The 20,233-nt window shown below is 38.5% G+C and overlaps 2 protein-coding genes across 6 annotated transcripts in view; one reads left to right on the top strand and one right to left on the bottom strand.

Annotated features, from left to right (window-relative positions):
• Window positions 1-18,659, bottom strand: part of LOC139111959 (QRFP-like peptide receptor) — a 45,137-nt gene extending 26,478 nt beyond the window's left edge. For 3 of the 5 annotated variants that reach the window (XR_011547300.1, XM_070672635.1, XM_070672636.1), the window contains exons 1-3: window positions 17,658-17,956; window positions 11,196-11,674; window positions 9,250-9,377 (exon numbers count right to left, since the gene is read on the bottom strand). Coding sequence is in view for 2 of the 5 variants with exons in the window: in XM_070672635.1 (XP_070528736.1) it covers window positions 9,250-9,377; window positions 11,196-11,370 (303 nt within the window). In the remaining 3 variants the exon portion in view is untranslated. Of the gene's footprint in view, window positions 1-9,249; window positions 9,378-11,195; window positions 11,675-17,657; window positions 18,065-18,582 lie in introns of those variants that run through there. The other 2 variants (XR_011547301.1, XR_011547302.1) reach the window with 2 other exon arrangements.
• Window positions 18,660-18,824: 165 nt separating this feature from the next.
• On the top strand, window positions 18,825-20,218 carry LOC139111963 (protein LSM12). The gene is made up of 3 exons (XM_070672648.1): window positions 18,825-18,982; window positions 19,379-19,755; window positions 19,925-20,218. Exons 1-3 carry the CDS (start codon window positions 18,862-18,864, stop codon window positions 20,012-20,014), a joined length of 588 nt encoding a protein of 195 aa, XP_070528749.1. The 5' UTR covers window positions 18,825-18,861; the 3' UTR covers window positions 20,015-20,218.
• Window positions 20,219-20,233: the final 15 nt, after the last annotated feature.

Raw genomic sequence — 20,233 nt, 5'->3', positions numbered from 1 at the left:
TCTCTTCGCTCATATTCTACCGAAAAAAAAAAAATTAATTTAATTTAATTATAAATTATAAGTGACGTGTGTAACTGCACACCAAATATTTTATTAAAATATGATACGATATGCTGAAATCCCGGTGAGTGGCGTACGTGAAACGTCCAGCTAGTTTTAGTATTAAGTATTAAGACAAAAACAGGATTTACCACGGCAATTCGTCGAGTTAAAAAACTGCAATGCCGCTTGTCAGCCCGCCTAAAGTTTAAAAAACGCATAGTGAAAATAGCTGTCCAGTTAATGGAGTTAGGCGTCTGGAAAGTTTCGTCTTTCCGTCGTAAAGCTGTATTAACGCAAAGCTCGTTACTTAAAATGCCTTAAGTAAATCGAATTTATTGTTAACTAATCTGATTTCTAAAATATATGTATGATTTTTTTTTTCTTTTTTTTTCCCCCAGCAACAAAACGATACTTTATAACGCAAAATTACGCGGTCAGCGATACGAAAAGAAAATTAAATTCACGTTTGGAAAATGATCTTTCCTTTTAAAATTGTAACGTGGTAAAAATAACAACGAAAATAAGGCACTAGCATCGCGAACCTCATGAATTATGAATACCCAATGAGAATGAGTAATGTGGCAAGTTATACATGCGCGTGAAGCACACTGCACTTATTCATTCCGTATCTCCATATATCATCGCGTGCAAACCGCATCGTCATACAGAAAGACTTATTATCGATTTTAGTGATTAAGACGTGTGCATTATCGCCAGCGTTCCAATTTATTTCAATTTCACTTGGCACGTTTGCGTCCGGGTTTTCTACTTTATCCGTCTCGATTTATCACGAAAAAAATTAATTATAATGTAACTTTTTCGTGGAATTATTTTAATTCTGGAAGAAAAAAAAACGTCTGTCGTCGTCTACGTGAAATTCTATACTACGCCACTGATAGTGTTGAATGCTCATACAGTTTCATCGAATGGACATTTGTCTCACAGAGTTCATCGAGTCAATGGCGGTCTACGTTTGTACGTCACGGATTTCGTTCTCGATTTCCCAAACGTCCCCTCTTTCCGGCTCCTCTTTACGAACCGCAATTCAATCTCCACCAGATACACGTGATCAGATTCTCTGTACGTCTCGGCAAGAGATTCTCTATCGGCGGAATATCTTTTTTCTTGTTTTCAGTTATTTCATCGTAAAAATGAATAAATTTGAAGAGTATATTTTACATTGTCTTTTATCTAAAGAAAGGAAAAAAAAAAGGGAAAAGAAAGAAAGAGTATCAAATGTCTTTTAAAGAAGGAATTTGAAAATGTAGAAAATTATAAATGGACTTAGTAAACGTTTAAAACATTTTAAATAACAATCTAAGTAAAACAGCGATAATGTACTCTAATTTCTAACGCAGTCGGATCACTATAGATCTTCGATCTATCATAGATCCCTGATAAATCATGGTTCCCATCGACTAAAAGATCACGCGAGGGATACCCATCCGCGTAATCTCAAGCTGGACGCTTTCGTTATCGCCACCCTACCGGGACTAACGGTGACCTTTCATTTTATCCCTCGGGGGGTTGTACTTGAGCAGCTCGGTGAGAAACCTCACGGTTGTCCCCGAAGTCCGGCAACAAGACGGTGCCGGGCAGATTTCCATACGGGCATATTTCTGGACGACCGTTAGACACACGCAAAGACTTTTACATTCTTCGTGAGGCACTCTTACCACGGTTATTTTTCGCAAGACCGGCGTTCCTTAAATCTCTCGGAGATAATGAAATTTTCGAAATTTTTTTTCACAAATAAAGCGAACTTAAGGTACAGTGGAAATTTTTTTTTAGCTAATCTAATTTTGCTGCTAGTGGTTAGATCGCGCAGATTAAATATATTTCTTGATTAGTTTAGACTAGCTTGGTACTAACCATAAATTATAAGAAAGTATTTATTTTTTTGTGACTATCTTAAAAAAATTAAGTTGTCATTTAAAAAAAGAAAAAAGGAACAAAATCTGTCTAGTATCGGTCGTCTAGTTACTGTCCAGCGCGGACCATGTATCTAAATAGATACCTTTTTGTTTCGCTGACTATCCCGTGCTGTATCGATTTACATAACTTTTTTGCCCGTTTCGAATTTACACGGCAACGAAAGTCGGGAAAGTTCCTATCAAGTTTACGAGTAAAATATCGGCAAGGCGCTGATGCGTCGATATGTATCTCGTTTTCATTGCGACCTTTCTCAGAGATAGAATCGATAATCCTGCGGAACACCCTATATTATGTTCAAGAGCACTCGCGCGGACGACCGAAGTCTAGTGTCCATACGAATTAAGCGGATATATCGTTCCGAGATTCTCGAAGTGTCACCGAAGTCGCGAATGTTTTCCGAGGCATCAAATTTTGAACTAGCTTGGCGAAGCTCAGCTTGAATATCGCGCAAGGCGATGATAAATAGAACGCGGACTGTGCAAGCTTATGGTATTTAAATTAATTTAATTTAAGAGCGCGATTCACATCACTAGATAAATTTCATTACCAAAAAAAAAAAAAAAAAATGTGCACTACGAGCGGAGATGCAAATGGAGGCGGCACGTGTGCACGCGTTTTGTTAATAAAAGAATCACGAGGCATTTAGTCATCCGCTACTAAAATTACTCTCGCTTAACGATGAAACAAGTTCCGTCCTTTACCGACGCAACAGCAATTTCCAATAAACGTCGCGTACGCGTTAAACTACTCCCCGGAAAATCGTGGGAGGCGCGATAACGCGGTTCGCGCCGGCGACGACGCGGTTACGAACGCGGAACCGACGCGGTTTTTCCGTAACTCGTATACCATGAATTCACGGTAACTGATTTACGACAGGCCATTTGTAACGCCACGGTCGGCACCGGGGGAGACGCGGATATGTCTATTTATCCTTCTTTTTGACGTTTTTGACGTGTCGCGCCCACGCGCGCGGAAAGCACGTGGCACCGCGCCAATCTATTAAAGGCCATCCACGAATTTCCATGCCCTTTATGACAGAGAAACGCTCCCCTTGTCTAATAAAATTGCCTAACGCTTCCTTTTAACGTCGCTAATTAAGACACGACGAGGGCGAACCGTTCGGTATTAATCGCGGGACGTAAAACTTATTTCGAGGATAAACGCGTTGCGAAACAAAAGGAAAAAAAAAAGAAAGAAAAAAAAAAATATTCCGAGGTTCGAAGGTATTTTCACTAACGCCTTCGGATATACGTCGTCGATGGACCGCAAACAATCCGATCTTATTTACGCCGTACCTTTACAATACCCTTACGCATCGCGAAGTATAAAATCGATATAAAAAGATCGGAGATTTGACGCAAAGGACACAAGACAGGAAGTAAGTTAAGACGCCGGTCAATATTTTCCGTTTAACTGCGGCAAATGACGCCCACGGCCCGGCGATACGGGAAATCGATTTAATCTGCGTGAAGATGATTCACCGTTGTGAGCAGCGAGTTATGAAATGTCACGCGCTCGCTAACAATGTGATTTCCGTGACATAAGAAGGTGAAAATTTTAATGTAATGAACGCCTCAGGAACACGGCAGTGTATTAAAACGCATTATTTCGCTGTGTATAACGCGTAGGTGGTCGGAATTCATCGCGGCACGAGAGGATTCGTCGGTGAACAATTGTAGTCTAAGCTGTTGTCGTATGCTGCATTATACACGACGCATTCTAGACTCGAATTATTTCGCACGTCGCGAAGGAGTGAGATTGCACGTCACATACGGAATAAGCTGGGATTCACGAGCACATGAGCGTATCACGGTTCTCAGATAGGAGAATAAAATCCAATTTAGTTAATAACTAACCAGGCGACATACATACGTAAAATAAGGGAATAAAAGCGAAATATCGCAGACGTTTAACACATCGTTTTAATTATCAAAATTGGAAAAAAAAAAAAATATACGGCCGAGCACTGTCTGTATAAACATAACGAGTTAATACGAGAGAAAATTAACTCTTTTTTAAATGAAATATACGCTGCGTTGTAAATAAATAAAAATTAAAAAAAAAATAAAAGAGCATTGCAAAAAAAATTTAACTGTAACAATGTTGCTAGAATTCAGTAGTAAAATGTAATATATTGCGATCCCTTTATTTTAATAATAAATATCTTGGCGCTGAAATTAAGAATCCATTAAAATAAAGTCCGATTGCAATGAAATAGGAAACGGTAAGACAAGAGCAATAAAACGTAAAGTAAAATGCGAGAGAGGAATGGAAAAATCTTAATAACAATCCTGCCTCGTGCCGTCACGATGAAAATAGTTTCTTGCTTAATAATCCTATTACTATGTAGGAATAACAATGCAAATGGTAGCAGTCTAATTAAAGTAATATTGAGAATGGCTATTTTGAAAAGCCAAATCAAAGTTCCTCGCGATTTTCTTTAAATTGCTACACGGAGCAATTATTAATAAAATCTTTTCGTCCTTGTGTTAAATAAAATAATTTATACTCGGAACTGTTTCGTCTATGAAAAAAAAAAAAGAGGATCTGTAAAAATTTTACGTTCTGCAAAATTTATTTTATTAATAAAAATATTGGAACAGTGTTAAGGCCGTACGAAATTTCTAAGCAATTGAGAATGAAGTTTTTCTTCTTTTTAGTTCATGTAGCACGGCCTGCGACTGTCTATTTCTCCACCCATTGATTCCGTGCTTACTAACAGTGTTTAAAAATTCCCTTTACTTTCAGGCGTAAATGTATTTCAAAATCAAATGGGATTGCTCGCTCAAAAGGCACCGTTAAATCGAAATTCGTCGCTTTCTAGTGCTGCGCGCAAAAACGTACCGAAATGTAACTTGCGCGTTAATACTTTTCGTTACTTTTAATAAAAAGGCACCCCCACCGAGATTGGCTATTAACCATCGCATTTTTCCAACGACGTAGAAAAATATTTACGGGGTTTCGATTTTCAATGTTTACCAATGTACCGAGATGGTTAATGCATAAAATAATCACGACAGATTGTTTTTAGAAAATAATTAAAAAGCAGATGCACGAGACTGTTACATTTTATAACAAACGTTGCGCATATATGTAGATTTAATGGCAGTATTACTTGCTTAAAAAAAAAAAAAAAACGAAATAAAAGAAATAATCGCATTTAATGCCAAGTACATAAGCGCGTAAAAAACCACGCTCTTAAATGTTTGTGTCGTGTTTTATATTTCTCGCGAAAACCTATCGCGACGTACTTCTCTCGCAATTTCAACGGACAACCGTTGTCGTTGTGAATTATGCAACACGCTATAACCCGATTTGTCTGTCCATATCCCATCGTGAAATGCACTTAAAGCAGGAAGGAGGGATAACTTGACGTAGCCCGGAAATATTCGCCTATCGATCTCGCGTATTCGTGCTGATTTGATAACGAAATTCAGTTCTTCTACACCTAAATAATTTATATTAAACTTTGCGCAAGGTAATTAAATAAAAAAAAAATTAATCAAATAAAAAAGAACCGTCAAACAAATTTATAAAAAAAAAAAAAGGGAAATTAATAAATTTTAAAACTACAGAAAACTCGCAGTGGTGCAAATATAGTTATAGTCGAGGTCAGTCGAGAACAAATATTTTCTCTATTAATTATATTCAAAATTTCCGAGGATAGATTTTGAAGTACCGATCAAGTATCTAATCAGCGCGCTTGCACGACTTACCTTATTTATTTTTTTTTTATTTAATTGATTAAAATGTCGCGACATGCACATTTAAAAAGAAACAATGTTACGCGCGTGCAACAGGTGCACGTGCTCATTGAACAGCAACGCGGAAAGCGAGATCGAGTAGTTACCACGTATATTACGTTCGTCTGCGCGACAGTAAAGGATATTGACCATAAATTCAGGAACATCTCGTGTTATGTTGGATAATCGACCATTGCGCGGCATCATACATTGTTACATGAGAAGATACAGATGCACTGTCTACGAGCGCGACAAACCATAAATGCACATCCTCTGTTTATTTTGCACTGTTTACAGGTAATTCACTGTGCTAAATAGCCCACGGTGTGGGTGAAAGATCTATCTCACGCCGTCGTAAGCTACCAGCTCGCGTCCATAAAAACCCACATATTGATTGTAATCAAAATGCAAAACAATATTTTTCTTCAAAATAATTAAATTTAAAATAATTCGATTAACTAACATATTTCTATTGTATAAAGAGTACAGTATTTTTTAATATATTATTTATCTTCAGCAAAAATATTGAGGTACTAATATAAATTAATATTCAAGTTTATTTAATAAAAATTTAAAAAGAATTTAATTTAATACTATTTTAATTCAATAAAAATATTAATCCGTTTAAAGTTAAAAAAAAAAAAAAAAAAGGGAATTAAGTATGAGTTCTTTGATAATTTTAACATGAAATTGGTTAAGAAATCTGCAATTAGAATTTAATTGCTTGAACAAAATGCTTTCTTATATGACCAATTAATTTTGTTTTCGCTATTAGCGTAAAATAATCATTAATTAATGAAATTATGTTACTTATTAATGAGTCGTAGAAAAAATTGCTAAGAAATATAGCGTTGCGATAGACAACACGCTTCGAACTGTTTTAACAGATGTAACCGCAACTGGCGCGTATCTGCGAAGGTAACCCATCCATCATAACCCGGATATTCAATTAATTAAAAAACACGAGGCGCGATACGTATTGCGACAGTCGTTTCTAATTGGATTATCGCATCGTGAATTTCAGTTTTCACAAAGTGATGAATCGCACGGTGTCATTTAGTAGATAAGAAAGCCCTAAACTTCTCAAATAATCAACGGAGAATAGGCGATTTCCGGGACATCGTGCATATAGCAAGCGAAGGAATCGGGGTTAAGTACGAGCAATCATTCAATAAAATTAAATGTTAAGAATCGCGTTTCATTGGTGGAAGTGCTCGATGAAATATTACCACCAAGTCCAAACGGAGCGGCTGAAATATTTTGCGCTTCCCAAAAGTGAATTAGGGCCCGTTTGTCGGAGAAATTAAATTTACATTACGCGCAACTACGGCCGGTCATGATTTCGATCGTCACGTCGGGCCTAACATTAATCTTCCTCGTAATTGATCTTCGGCGAGAAGTTACCGCGGGTTGTGGAAAGAAATACGAGGGGTCTAAGGGAAAACAACGACTTACCGCCGACACGCCGGGAAAACGGGCGGAAGATAGAACTAAACCAAAATTGATGATTCCGCCGCGGGACGTCAATCTTCGTTATACCGCGCGTCTTCGTCTATGTCACGGTCATATCTCTTTTATCGAGAGCTTACGTAAGCCATGTTAAAAAAAAAAAAAACAGTCAAATCTTTTCCCGTACGCGAGCATGCCGGTGCAAAAAAAAAATGTAATTCCAGATATCGAACGTGTGGTCGTTGCGTCGCCACGGACAAATTTTTATCCACGCTATTCAATAAGTCGATAGTCGCAAACAAAACCTACACGAAACCGCAATAAAATTTATCTGTTACTTGGAAAAAAAAAAAAAAAGAATTTACGCCACTTTCATAGTTTCATACGGCACAGAATGGGCACATACATATACATGTGCACCACAATTCATATTATATTTCACCGTGTCTTTGACATATTTTTCTGTTGCTGAAAGGGAGACCTTGCTATAAATGATATGTGTACGCGGCCTCCTTTTATTTTCTGAACACGTAGGCGTGCAAAAAAAAAAAAAATCTTTTTACTTTATCAAAGTAGATTATCTTAGAATCGCGCCTATACTTTTTGTCCTTTAATACTGCTTAGCTTGCTCCATTTGAAAGGAAAGTGACAAATACACTAATTCGTGAAGAGATTTGAGAAATGTTTACAAGATTATGCTTTTATATATTTTTTAGGATAAACTACGTGTATATCTAAAAACATGTTTAAAAATATATTAAAAAATTAAAAAAAAAAAAAAAGAAAAGCAAATTCTGCAGTGGAAATTTTAAGGACGACTTTAGATCGATAAAGGAAATAATTGTCACGTAACATAATTTACTAATTTCTCGTGTAGCAGCGTCTCTAACAGAGTCGCACCCGTATATATATATTATTCCATTTAACTTTACCTTTACTAATAAATAAGAAAACTTTGGAAATATCCATCTGTGTTGAGTATCTGTTCAGCTTTCTCGTCGAGTTTCGTTGTCACTTTCCTGTTTTGTGCTGAAGCTTATATTTAAGTCCGATTGCACTAGTCAGTTAAGGCAACTTTCGTTAACTCGATTCGTATTTCAAAGACAGGAAGTAAAAAGGAACTGCGGAATAGTTAAGCTACGGTTAATTAATTTAAATTATCGATGCAGTTCAATTTTAAAAGCTAATTGTTATCGCGAGTGAAGTTCCACAAGTATCTCGATATTACGATAGGTTTTCCGACGACCGCACCCTTCGTTTTGTTTCTCGCCGATAATGAGGACGATTGATGCAACGAGGTTGCCCCGCGCATCGAAGAGATTCGACGTGCGACATTTCAACGCACGCGTAAATATCCGCTCGAATAATAAATGATTAATATTCAAATTGCAGTGCCGCGGCGAATTTATCTTCTTGCGGAGAACTTTCTTTTTCACGAGACGCTTTAAGACACCAACCCATAAGTTTTCCCTCTTGCGGATTAATCCCTCTACGAAAGTCATTAATTATATGCGATGTGAAATTTCATAGATTCGCTGGAAGCATAAGCACGTCGAAAATTTATGGAATGTACGCAACGAACGTCTTATCATTAAGTTTTTTTAACACGAATGAATTAAAAGACGGAGCAACATTTATGAAAATTGTCTACGCGAATATTAAAAAATTTCTCCTTTTCCTCCGAAAGAAAAAAAAAAAAGGAAAGAAAGTTTTGAAGAAAATTATAAGACGCTTTTGATATCTATTAGTATCTGTCACAATGTAATCTTGACAAGCGATGAGGAAACGTACAGCTCGACGGGTCGTACGCGTTATCCGCTCGGTCAAGTGTCGGCGGCCGAGTGATAGTACATCACGTCGAGGTCGACCTTGCAAGCCTTGCATATGCAATACGCTTACGAGACACTGGCCTTGTTTACGCAATGCTTTACACACCATGAGACAAACTCTAAACGTGCCTCGTTATATATTTCCATAAAGAAACCAGTATTAAATTCTTTGAATTATTCAAACATTTACGATGACAAGCTGCCTTCCCTTCGATAGTTCTGGGTTCAAGAAGCGTATATGTACCACTTACCTTCACGGGTATGCAGAATGTAATTAATAAAAGATCAGCCGTGGCCAAACCGCCTAAGAAGACGTTCGTCGGTGTCGCCGGCAGCGGTCTGAGTCGACAAAGGGTTGAGGCGATGATAATAACGTTTCCTGAAAGAAATAACGATTCTTTGATTATAAAAAATCAATGATATTGCTCAAAAGTCTCTTAAAAAAAAAAAAAAAATACCTTTTGATTGTAAAACATTTAAAAAAAAAATCTTAAATTTATTATAAGCTTTCTTAAGTGACAAAGAATCGAATAAATTACGATTGCATTTAATAATTTCAGAGTTTTAATTGCCGTTGATTGAATATGGCGAACGAGTAGTGTTTTACAACCGTCTAGAGCGAGTAGTTGCACACTCGTTTATGACGGGGGGGGAAGGTTTCGCGAAAATTAATTACAAGGGAAAGGCAAGGGGATAATCAAGTGTAAATAGAAAATTAAAATAATGACGTTACTCAAAATAATTGAAGCGTGCGCAATGATCGATCGCGTTTCGTCAGTTTTCCGCGCGCTTCAAAATCCCGCTCGCTGCGGCCAACAGTTATTAATTGTCATACGTCAAACGAAACAATTACCGAGCCTCGGGGAAAATGGGGAAACTGCTCTCGCAGACCTTCGCTCGCGTGGATTAATAAAGGATAATTCGAAGTACCTACAGCCGTTCGATAGTGGTTTGCATTATACTGGTAACTTGTACCGTGACATAACGCCGTAATTAAGAGCATATTAGGCTCCGCTGCACTTACAAAGCGACGCTGCCGTGGTTTCTGCTCAGGAAACAAGATTTAACGTTCGCAAATACTCTAATCACTACTGCGTCTAATTCGGCTCTTTAAGATGAATGCACGGTATTCCGTCTCTGTACTTAATCTATTGACGAGACATTTACCATCTAATTAGCAATTTCACGAAGCTTGGATATCTCACCGCGCCACACTAACGATCTGTTTTTCTCGATGGCCGAGATATACGAAGCGATAGAAAAATAAGCCTACCGAACGCAAGGCCTACCTGATCACTCGAAGAAACAGTTAATTAACTCGAAGACGATATACACATTAGTATATTGTTTCGTGATAAAACTCGGTGTCGACAATCGACCAGCGGCAATTAAAAAGCTGTACGGCGCATAATATATCGTAAAATTATTACAAATTCACAAAATCAACATTTTAATTTTAACAATTTACTTCAAAAAGAATGAATAAAATGTAATATACATATGCGTAATATACTTCATTAAAAAGTATTTAATCAAGAAGTTATATATTGTTTTTCGCGAATTTTAAAGAGCTTCGTTAAAATTTTTTGCAAAACTTTTTCACACTACGGAAATTATAATAGAATTAAACTACATGTATTAAGTACAGTAGTAATATTTTATTTCAATTTCTTACTCATCACTATTGGTATTAGGAATTAGAAAATTAATTTGATTAATGTTTTTTCCCTTTGTTTTTCTTTTTAAGATTAATTGCCTAAACAGAACTTTAGAGATATAAATTAAATTAAAACTGTAGGAAAGCTTGATAAAATAGAGGTATTAAATACACCCGCAGCTTACTCAAATCTCTATTGTGTAGTAGAAGTTAATCTACCGCTTTGAAAGTAAACGGCACCTGGTATGTTATGTTAAAGTTACGCGGTTTATATCGCGGGTAGCACAGTTATGTACATATTGTACCCAAGATTACGTTATATATTGAATAAACGTGACACAAGAAGCTATATTATATTAATATTCATACAGCATCAATATTCATCAAGCGAATTAAAGCGTAGTTAGACTAATAATTTCACGCGATTAATTATGTCAATTAATTTAGGAAAATGGTCACGTAAAATAGACTTTACGGATCAATGAATCATATAAATTTATAATTTGCTGACACGCACAGAAGCACGAATATTATGCTTACCGATTAGTCCGAGGAAAAAGGTCAAGGTGTAGACCACTAGGACTGGTGCCAGTTCACCCCAATCGAAATGACTGAAGGAGTCTTCAAGATCGTAATCGGGAAACGTAACGTTGGTGTTGTTCGGCTGGGCATCATCGTCGAGGACCGACAGCGCGGTGAAATTATCAGGAGCCATTTTCGTCAAAAATATAACGCCCTCGCGAAGCCCGTTATCGTTATCGCGACGCACTTTCAGGTCTTATTAAGATTAACACATTTTAAAAGATAATGCACGAAAACATTTCCACGTAACCGAAGGAACAGAGTTGCACTAAAAGTTTTTCACTTATTAACTTTGCGTTTGTTTCAGCGTTTCTGTACGGCGCACAATTTTGCACACGATTAAATTTTCACCGAGTTTCCCTCCAGCGTGTCCAGGTATCCACGCAAATTGTTTCGCTTGAGTTTCCTTGCTCTCATCCTACCGCGATCTGTCGTTGCTGAAAAAAAAAAAGAGAAAAAAAAAGCATTCAGAAAGACCGTCAATCGATAATAAGCGTAATAATTCACTTTTGCATGATGAAACGCGCTTCTAGAAAATTTTACAAATCAGAGACCGTGTCGTCGGATCTCTCGATAATTTTATAGAGGCGAACGTGAAGCGCGTTCCAACAGCCGGCTACAATAAAATGCGTATCCCATTTACAAGTACTAAAGGGAACTTTGTGCTAAAGGTTGCCACGTAAAATCAAAGAAAGGCTATCAATAAAGATCAGTGGTAAATGTATTCTTGGGAAAAGGAATTATTCACGTGCAAATTTCGCCCATCGATGCGATAAACGGTCCCTTTAATGAAACTTCAACTTTAGCTCTATGTATCCGAGGACTAAGTTCCTGACGTCTCAGCCTTAAACAGCAAACCGTATCGAGTTTCACACGTAGGTGAACTAATGATTGTTTCTCGATCGATAATCAATGTATGCCACGCGAGTTCGCATAATAACAGCGAGATACAGCTATTAAAACGCACCACGATTATGCACCATTTTCGCGGATAATTTCTGAAAGGCAATCCGAACAGAAAAAAAAAAAGATTTTTCTCACGTATACAATTGTCTGCAAATTCGTGACTTCGGAAAGAAAATAAAACCAGACCCCGAGCAATGATGTAAAAATAAACTCCGTCACTCTCGTGTTGGGTACACTTTTCCTTTTTCTATACATACGCAAACTTGAGGTATTGCTCGCGAAGTAAAACCGATTGCTAAAGCATTCTCAAGTGACGCTTCAATAAATATCGCGTCTCGTTTAACCATGCGACCGCGCATCTCGTGTTGCATCCTTTAGATGGAATAGTTCACATGCTTTAAACATAACTTCGTATGTAATAAACGTTTCCGTCAGGAGAACCACATAAATTACGTGGTTTTCCCGACGCGAATGTTTCCAATTCACCACGTTCGGCATTGTACATCAAACCCTGCTTAGAGAGGAGCTTACTCGAACACGACCGAAGTGAAGAATCGTGCTGCAGTCGCTGGATGCCGCGAGCTAATGTCCTATATGTCAATTTCGCTTTTGAAACTATCGAATTTTCCAATAACATGAAATTTAACATTTATTAGGATATAATCGTATTATTATTGATTCACGGGCTCGCGCGCGGGGTTTTAATAATTTGATATACAAGTAATTCGATTCTCGGGGAAAATAATTCGGCAGCTCGTCTCGTCCCATAATTTCGTCGGTCGACAAACTAGCCGTTATTTCAGCTAAGCTGATTTCTGTCATCGAGCGAACGTCCCGGGCCAGCTGGCAGCAGGCCTACGCCCCGCTTTACCCCTTTTTCCGCCAGATGCAGTGATGCAATCCTAACAGACACGTGAAGAAAAGTAAGCATTTTTATTTTCGTGCGGTAGTACGTCTTCGTTGATCCTAAAGCTTCATATATCTGTATCATGTGCGAAGTAGGAAAAATGTACTGGAAAGCACGTGGACCTTTTCACACCTCAAGTTTAATTTCGATAAAGACTATCACGCAATCACTCGCTTTCGAAATGAATATAGGAATCTTTCACATACATCCTGTTATCTTTTTTATATTACAATTCGTGACGTTATACTTCAATCATAAAAACTAAAAAAAATATCACATTCTCTTACATTTTGTTCGTCAATTTTCATGCATATTTTTTTTTTTTTTTTGGATTCAAACGCAACGAGAGAAAAGAAATAATCTCTTTGTCGTCAAAAATTAAAAGTTATAAAATCGAATACAATTTAATTGGCAGAAAGAAATTCCTATATGAATATCAGTTTTAGCAGATATTCGATTAATTTACATCTATCAATATTTCGGGATGCAATAACGGGTTATCAAAGTCCTGTGGCATATAAAAAGAAAAAAAGAAAAAAAAAGAGCTGTAGCAAAAAGAGAAAGAATTTGCATGTAAATTGATCCACGCATCTTTCTCACGCCAATTCAATGATATCTTGGTTACGTTTTTCATTTCCATGCGATTTGCAATTTATGTCGCATAGGATTTTATTCTATCCTGGCTAAAGCAGACCAGATAAGCTTCGCTCATTGCCACCCGATCGTCGTTTCGCGAGACAACCGTGATAATGCCGATAGCGTCGTGATTTATATCCTCAAACAAGTAGCACGTGTCGAACATAAATTTATATTTATAGGACTAAGTGCGTGAACGTAGAATCGCAGTTTCACGTGCAAGTACTTATCGTACTTCTATAAACAATTGATTTACTTTTAATGACGGGAATAAAGGAAAACGCTTCATGTCGTCGGCTACCTCGCGAAATGTTAATGTTATTGTTTCAAGAAGAAGAACGACTTTCAATGCTAGACACGTATTCCGTTTATGGTTAAATGAGATATCATCCGTTGGTGATAATAAAATATTCAAATTGAAAAAAAAAAGAAAATTAATCCCCTGGTAAAAATTAACGTGTAAATTGTATAAAATTCTGTTACAGATTATTTTGAAACAATTCCGAACGCAATGGTACTAAACACGTAAAATAAGATATCGGACGATATTAATGTAAGTTCAATTTTCGAATGAAAGCTCCCTGTCCGTTATTGAGAGATCGAAAATGACACGCTAGGGAGTATCCTTCGTTTGCCCTAATTTCGCTTCATGTCGGTCTCGTCGAGTGTATTGCACATATAACTGTAAATCGACTTCTATCAGTGAACAAGTATCACGTGCCTCATGTAAGCTCGTGCACTTATTTATAGTATATATATATATATATATATATATATATATATATATATATATATATATATATAAGATTAATCTGAAAGTTTACTTGCGCAAGTATCTATGGGTTTAAAAGAGAGAAAAAGAGCGCGAGAGAGAGAGAAAAAAGAAAAAACCGACCTGGAAGAGCAAAAGATCGAATTATCTTTTATAAATGACGAAAATCTCGCAGCTGACAATATCTATCAGTTTGCACGGAAAGAAATTAAAAGAAAATACGAGATAGAATAATTTATTTTGTGAAATTGAATATGTAGTCTTCGCAATGAAACCTGAATATTAAAAGTATTAATTTTCTTCACAGCCAAAAAATTTCAAAAAAAAAAAAAAACAGTAATATTTTATTCCGCATGATTTGGACATTGAAGAAAAAAATTTCTCGCAGCTCGCAATAGTTATCGTTAATATCATATTGCATTGATAATTTTCGAGAATTCAGCGTTGAAGAACCATTCTATTTTTAAGATTTCAACTACAATTGAACATTGTTACTTGAAGTCCAAAGTAAACTACTTTTCGTCATGTATAATCATGTTTAAGTTAACAAGGTGCATATTTTATTTAAATTCTCCTGCAATTGTTTTCTAATGCATCTTAAAACTTTTTTCCAACGTGACAATTGTATTACGAGTTTATTCGTAATAAAGCACTTGTAATTTTATTAATTTTTAAATATAACTTTGTCTTCTGTCGTTTAAATTCTTTTGAACGGAAACTATCTCGATTAATCTTAATTAATCAATAAAAATAATAATACAAATGACAGATTCTACGAAAGAATATCCCGTATAACGATCAAAACGTATTACGTTGAAGATTATCGTGCAATCATTATATATACAACTGCAGTAACAAGTTTTTCATGTAATTTATTATATGGTCAAATTAGCGACACGGCGGTGCGAGGAGTGAACGTTATTATGATTTGTCGTTTCTCGTAACGATGTACTTGAAACGGGTATTATATGGTGCTATCCTTACTGCCAATTTATCTTTTCCTTTTTTTTTTTTTTTTCTTTCACAAAATAGCCCATAACCACCTGATGTTGCTGTGAAAAATGTCGCGACAATACGAACCAGATAAAACAGATGTTGAAAATTATTACCTAAGAAGATCCTTTCATTTTTTTTTCCTCCCTTTTTTTCTTTAGCCGTTGCACGCTACTCAGACAGTTAAAAATATATCAAAATATGACGAAGACTTGGGAGTTTTGTAACTGGTGTGAATGGGAGACGCTCTTAGATCTATTCTTGACCGTCATCTCGCCGCGAACACGATGTCGAGTCGAGCGGGAGCTCGCGATGTAGCAGGTATCACACTCGTTTATCAAATCACCCTAACGTATTCGTGGTCCCTTTAAATAAACTATATTAAATGCTTGATCCGATTCATTTAATTCGAACGACGACGTTCGTCGCGTACATCTTATTTTCTCTTTTACCCCGACGTTCGCCGTCAATTCAGTAGGTGAAAGTTTCGATTCTTCGAAGAATCAACGAAATTGAAAGCGAAACGGTCAGTTACGAGAAATTAGAGCGATGCTGCAACTTAAGTGCAGAAAAACGCGAAATTCTCAAATTCATTAAGCGGCTACAATGTGCCCCATTTTATTTTAAGAGGCCGGAGCAACGAGGGGTGAATCAACTGTCTCGGAGACGAGCGGAAGGAACAACAATGAAACTGCGAGCTAAATGAGACCCGGAGAGCTTCGGAATGATCGTGATAAAACCCTTTCAACTTTACGAGGTGGATCTAAAGTGCTCTCGAATTTCGAACAAAGCAAGGAGGATTAAGTAGCGGGTGCGTCTACTGCTCGCGGGCGTACGATATTCATAGATATTCCCGATGAACGGGTCCGGCCCTACTCGATCGCTGAGATTTATCCTCTCGGTATTTATTCGCGTTGCACCGTTTAACATTTTGAAAAGCACATACTTAATATTAGCCGAGCTCAACGTGTGTCATTAAACTTGTCGAAAGGCACACGTTCAACATTTACCGAATCCAAATTATTCACACAGCCGAAGGGATCGAGCTCTTGCCTAGCTCTCGTGATTCGCAGCTCCACCGTCGTTTCAGACAACGTTCTATTTTACAATACGTCTCGCAACTTAAAATATTGAGTTATGCAAATAAGAGCCGGGCGAACGTTCGTAGGTGGAGGCAGAAGCATTTACCGTCCGGACGGTAAAAGTACGAAGCGAAAATACACATCGCATTTTCGTACACGCTATTCGCGAACCTCCCTTTCAGGATCCGCCCGTACATATACTATTATATTTTTCTTGGTAAATAACAGCGAAGAAGAAATTCTTGCTACATCCCGCCGCGACGTTACCGAATCCGGATTTCGTGATTTCCGACACAATGAAACTCAACCGTCGCGATTAATCTTCATACGCGTTCGTCCCGAGATGCGAGCATAAAATACATACGCATGTATAATAGTGTACGCTCTGCTGTTTGCGACTCTGCACTTTGCTCAGAAAAATGAATCCCTCTCAAGCCAAGTTTTCCAAAGAGGCAAAACACGTCGGGGAAAATGAACGAACGACGATCCATTTGGCAATCAACCCGAAAACTTTCTCTGTGAAAAAGCCGCGTATATTAATCTTTGTTCCTGAACAAGATAATGATTTAATTTATTTTGGCGACTATAGAAGCGCACGAGTTGTGACAAGAATTTACGTTTGCGAGTGTCCGCTACTCAGAAAAAAAAAAAATAAATAAAAAAAGAGTGAGCTTTAGAAAATTTTACGGAATTCGAGAATCAACAGGTAAACGTGATACAAAATATCTATAAGGCAAAATGCACGAGTATAACGTGACAAAATAGTTTCAGACGAAAAAAAGACTTGTAATATTAAGAGTAAAGTAAGTCCAAAGGAAGCTGGCTTTGAAAAAGTACGAAAAAAAAAAGGTATCGAGCGCGAAAGACAGATCCCCAATTTACTTTGCCCGTGCAAATATTACGATAAAACAGTCTTATCGTTATTGTACATACACCGGCATCAATACGTACCATAAATGTTTTATTCATCGCAGCCTACTGCGTTGTGCCATTAGAAACATAGTTTCGAGGCACGATAACGATGAGCATAGCCAGCCGACGGTTAACTCGCGCATTAATTAAAGCCAAATGTGCCCGGCGGTCGAATCGCAAACAGCAGAAGAATTCGATTGAAAGGAAATTACCTTCGCTTCCGGTCGAGGTCTCTCCGTCTGCCGCACGCCGTTGTCCGTGGCAAGAAGTCGCGTCTTCTTCCCGTTCAGCGGGCAACGACGCTTCGCACGAGGCACAAACTCGCGAACTTGCGCGATAATAACTCGCCTCCGTCGCCTTCGTCTGGAACAATAGCGGAAGCGCGATTAACGCGATAGAAAAAAAAGGGATTCACTTCCGCGTAACGGCCGAGAAAAGCCCGAGCACGGATGAGATGACACGACTCACCTAGGCGCCGATTGGAAACTGGACAGAGAGGCGCGTTGCGCAAATGAACGAAGTGCCCGCCAAGTCGAGCGCCGCCGGACGCGACCGAAGTAAAGCGAGCTTCCGCCGCGTCGACGCGTACGATCCGACGCTGCAACTATCGCTTGTACCATCGCGCAAAAGTAGCGCACAGCCGTCATTTTTGACTCAATTCCGACGCGCAAAATTACGCGAAATAAATATGCTACGATGCTCCTTTCCTGTTACAGGGTCCGCTATCCTAACGCGGATCGAGACGATCCGCGAGTCCGACGGGATAAATTACATGTTCCTCGCTTCGATTGATCCCCTCGACAATCGAGGCGAGGGAACGAATTCGTCCCATCGCAGTCGCAGATCTTCTCGATCCGGATTATTTCGCGCTCTGTGTCGCGAAGGTAGTTCCGACTACGCCAATTGTAATTATTAGGAGCGATGTAACGATCTTATCTCGTTTATAACTTTACGCCCCGCAGTTGGGACAGAACGGCGGCTTCGCGGTCTTGGGCAAAAGAGCGCGATCGAGAAACTTTAGCCCCAAAAATACATATAATTAACGATTGCGTTTCGCATAATAATCATAGACATGACGAATAATAATCGGGAAGAGAATAATTATGCGATTAATTACAATCTATTAGTCAATAATACCTCATTGTCACCTGACGTGAACAAGCGCCGAGAGGAAAGAACGTCCTGCTCCTCGGAGAGTCCAAGCGGAAATGAATTTTCAATCCGGAAACCGCGGAAACTTCAATACGTCAGAGATGCCGCCATCTCTCGAAAACCGAAAGGAAACGGTGGAGGCAATGGCGATGGGCGTCAAGTGGCGTCGTCAGGCGACAACTGCGGACAACTTTCGGTCCGCTGACCGCGAGAGGGACGGCGCGTCGCGCACCGCGGGCACCGCGAGTCCGTCGATAGTGAAAAATGGCCGGAGCCAGCGACTGGTTTAGCATCGGCAGCACGGTGCTTTGTAAAACCTGCCATGAAAAGGAGATAGAGGGTGAAGTGTTGGCGTTCGACCCACAGACCAAAATGCTGATACTAAGTATCCTTTTCACGCAAGAGCACCGCCGACCGTCTGCGGCGGTGCGACGGCAACGGTAGCGGAGGCTCCGCGTGCGTTTCTGCCGCGCGACGACGCGATGTAAATAACGAGCGCCGCAACGTTTCGCGCCGCGGATCAACGCGAGGCTTCTTCGCGGCCCGGCGTCGCGAACTTGACGCCACGCTCGTCGTCCACGGTTCGCGAACCGTCCAAAACGTGGCAAGCTCGGTTAGATCGCGCGATTCAGGTTAGTTTCTTCCGTCAACCATGCTGGCCCGTCTACCCTTCTGTCTGCTTCCCCGCCCGCCTCAGATCTCCGGAAGATCTAATTACAACCGTCGAAATTTATCTGTTACGTATTTATAATAACAGTTTTCCTTAACAGTAACTTCTTAGAATCTCCATCGTCGAGTGGAAGAGCCTCGTTAAATGATATACATATAGTAAATTTATCCCTGGTGTCTAATGTTCAAGTGACACGGGAAGTTAGTCCTACTACCAGTGAACCACCACAAAGCCTTAATTTACAAAGGCTAAACACAAGAGTCCGTAATCAGATCGATGAGAAAAGGAGACTGGTAATGGCTCTGCAGGCCGGAGTATCTCCAGAAGGACAGAAGCTCTTTATCGCTATCTCGAAAACTATTCAAGATATTACGTGGAATGGAGCTAATATTGTTGTATTTAATAATGTCACTATTAGACCACCGTACAAAGTAGACAATGTTCATGGAAATACAGAATCTGGTGCATATAGACATGTAAAAAAAGTGGTACGTATTAATAAAGAAAATGATAATTAAATTATCTTACAGGTGATATTGGAAACTTCATTCATTAATCAATTTTCACATAAAATATAACATTTTAAATAAGAGGTACCATTTTTTTTATTGCATTTATTACATACTCTTATATTTATTTCGTTTGTATTTCTCACAGGTTGAGAAACACATTAAGGATACATTACAAGCGCAGCAACAACGGGATCAAATGCAACAACAAACGCAGAAGGGAGGTGAAATGCAATAAAAGTTCAACAAGGCACTACGTCATCAAAGTCGCTAGCATATTTTTGAACAAGTTCTAGTGGCAAAGAAACATGGAAGAATTAACAGAATACCGAACAAAATAGCTCGACTGCAAATAATTTAGATAAGCCTATCGTGGCACATCTTCGAGTAAGCTCCAGTCGTTCGTTCAAATAGAAAAAGAAAAAAAAAAAAAAGAAACAACCGGTGTAAAAAATAT

Source organism: Cardiocondyla obscurior, linkage group LG26, assembly GCF_019399895.1.
Source record: "Cardiocondyla obscurior isolate alpha-2009 linkage group LG26, Cobs3.1, whole genome shotgun sequence".
Lineage (NCBI taxonomy): Eukaryota > Metazoa > Arthropoda > Insecta > Hymenoptera > Formicidae > Cardiocondyla > Cardiocondyla obscurior.
Note: the sequence above shows the minus strand (reverse complement) of the source record. Positions and strands in the feature narration are given on the sequence as shown.

Bases quoted from the DNA above. Each gene is read 5' to 3' on its own strand.
- LOC139111963 (XM_070672648.1), top strand. From the start codon at position 18,862: ATGGCCGGAGCCAGCGACTGGTTTAGCATCGGCAGCACGGTGCTTTGT. The intron at 18,983-19,378 runs GTATCCTTTTCA...GTAACTTCTTAG, and splicing joins GACCAAAATGCTGATACTAA to AATCTCCATCGTCGAGTGGA. The intron at 19,756-19,924 runs GTACGTATTAAT...TATTTCTCACAG, and splicing joins ATAGACATGTAAAAAAAGTG to GTTGAGAAACACATTAAGGA.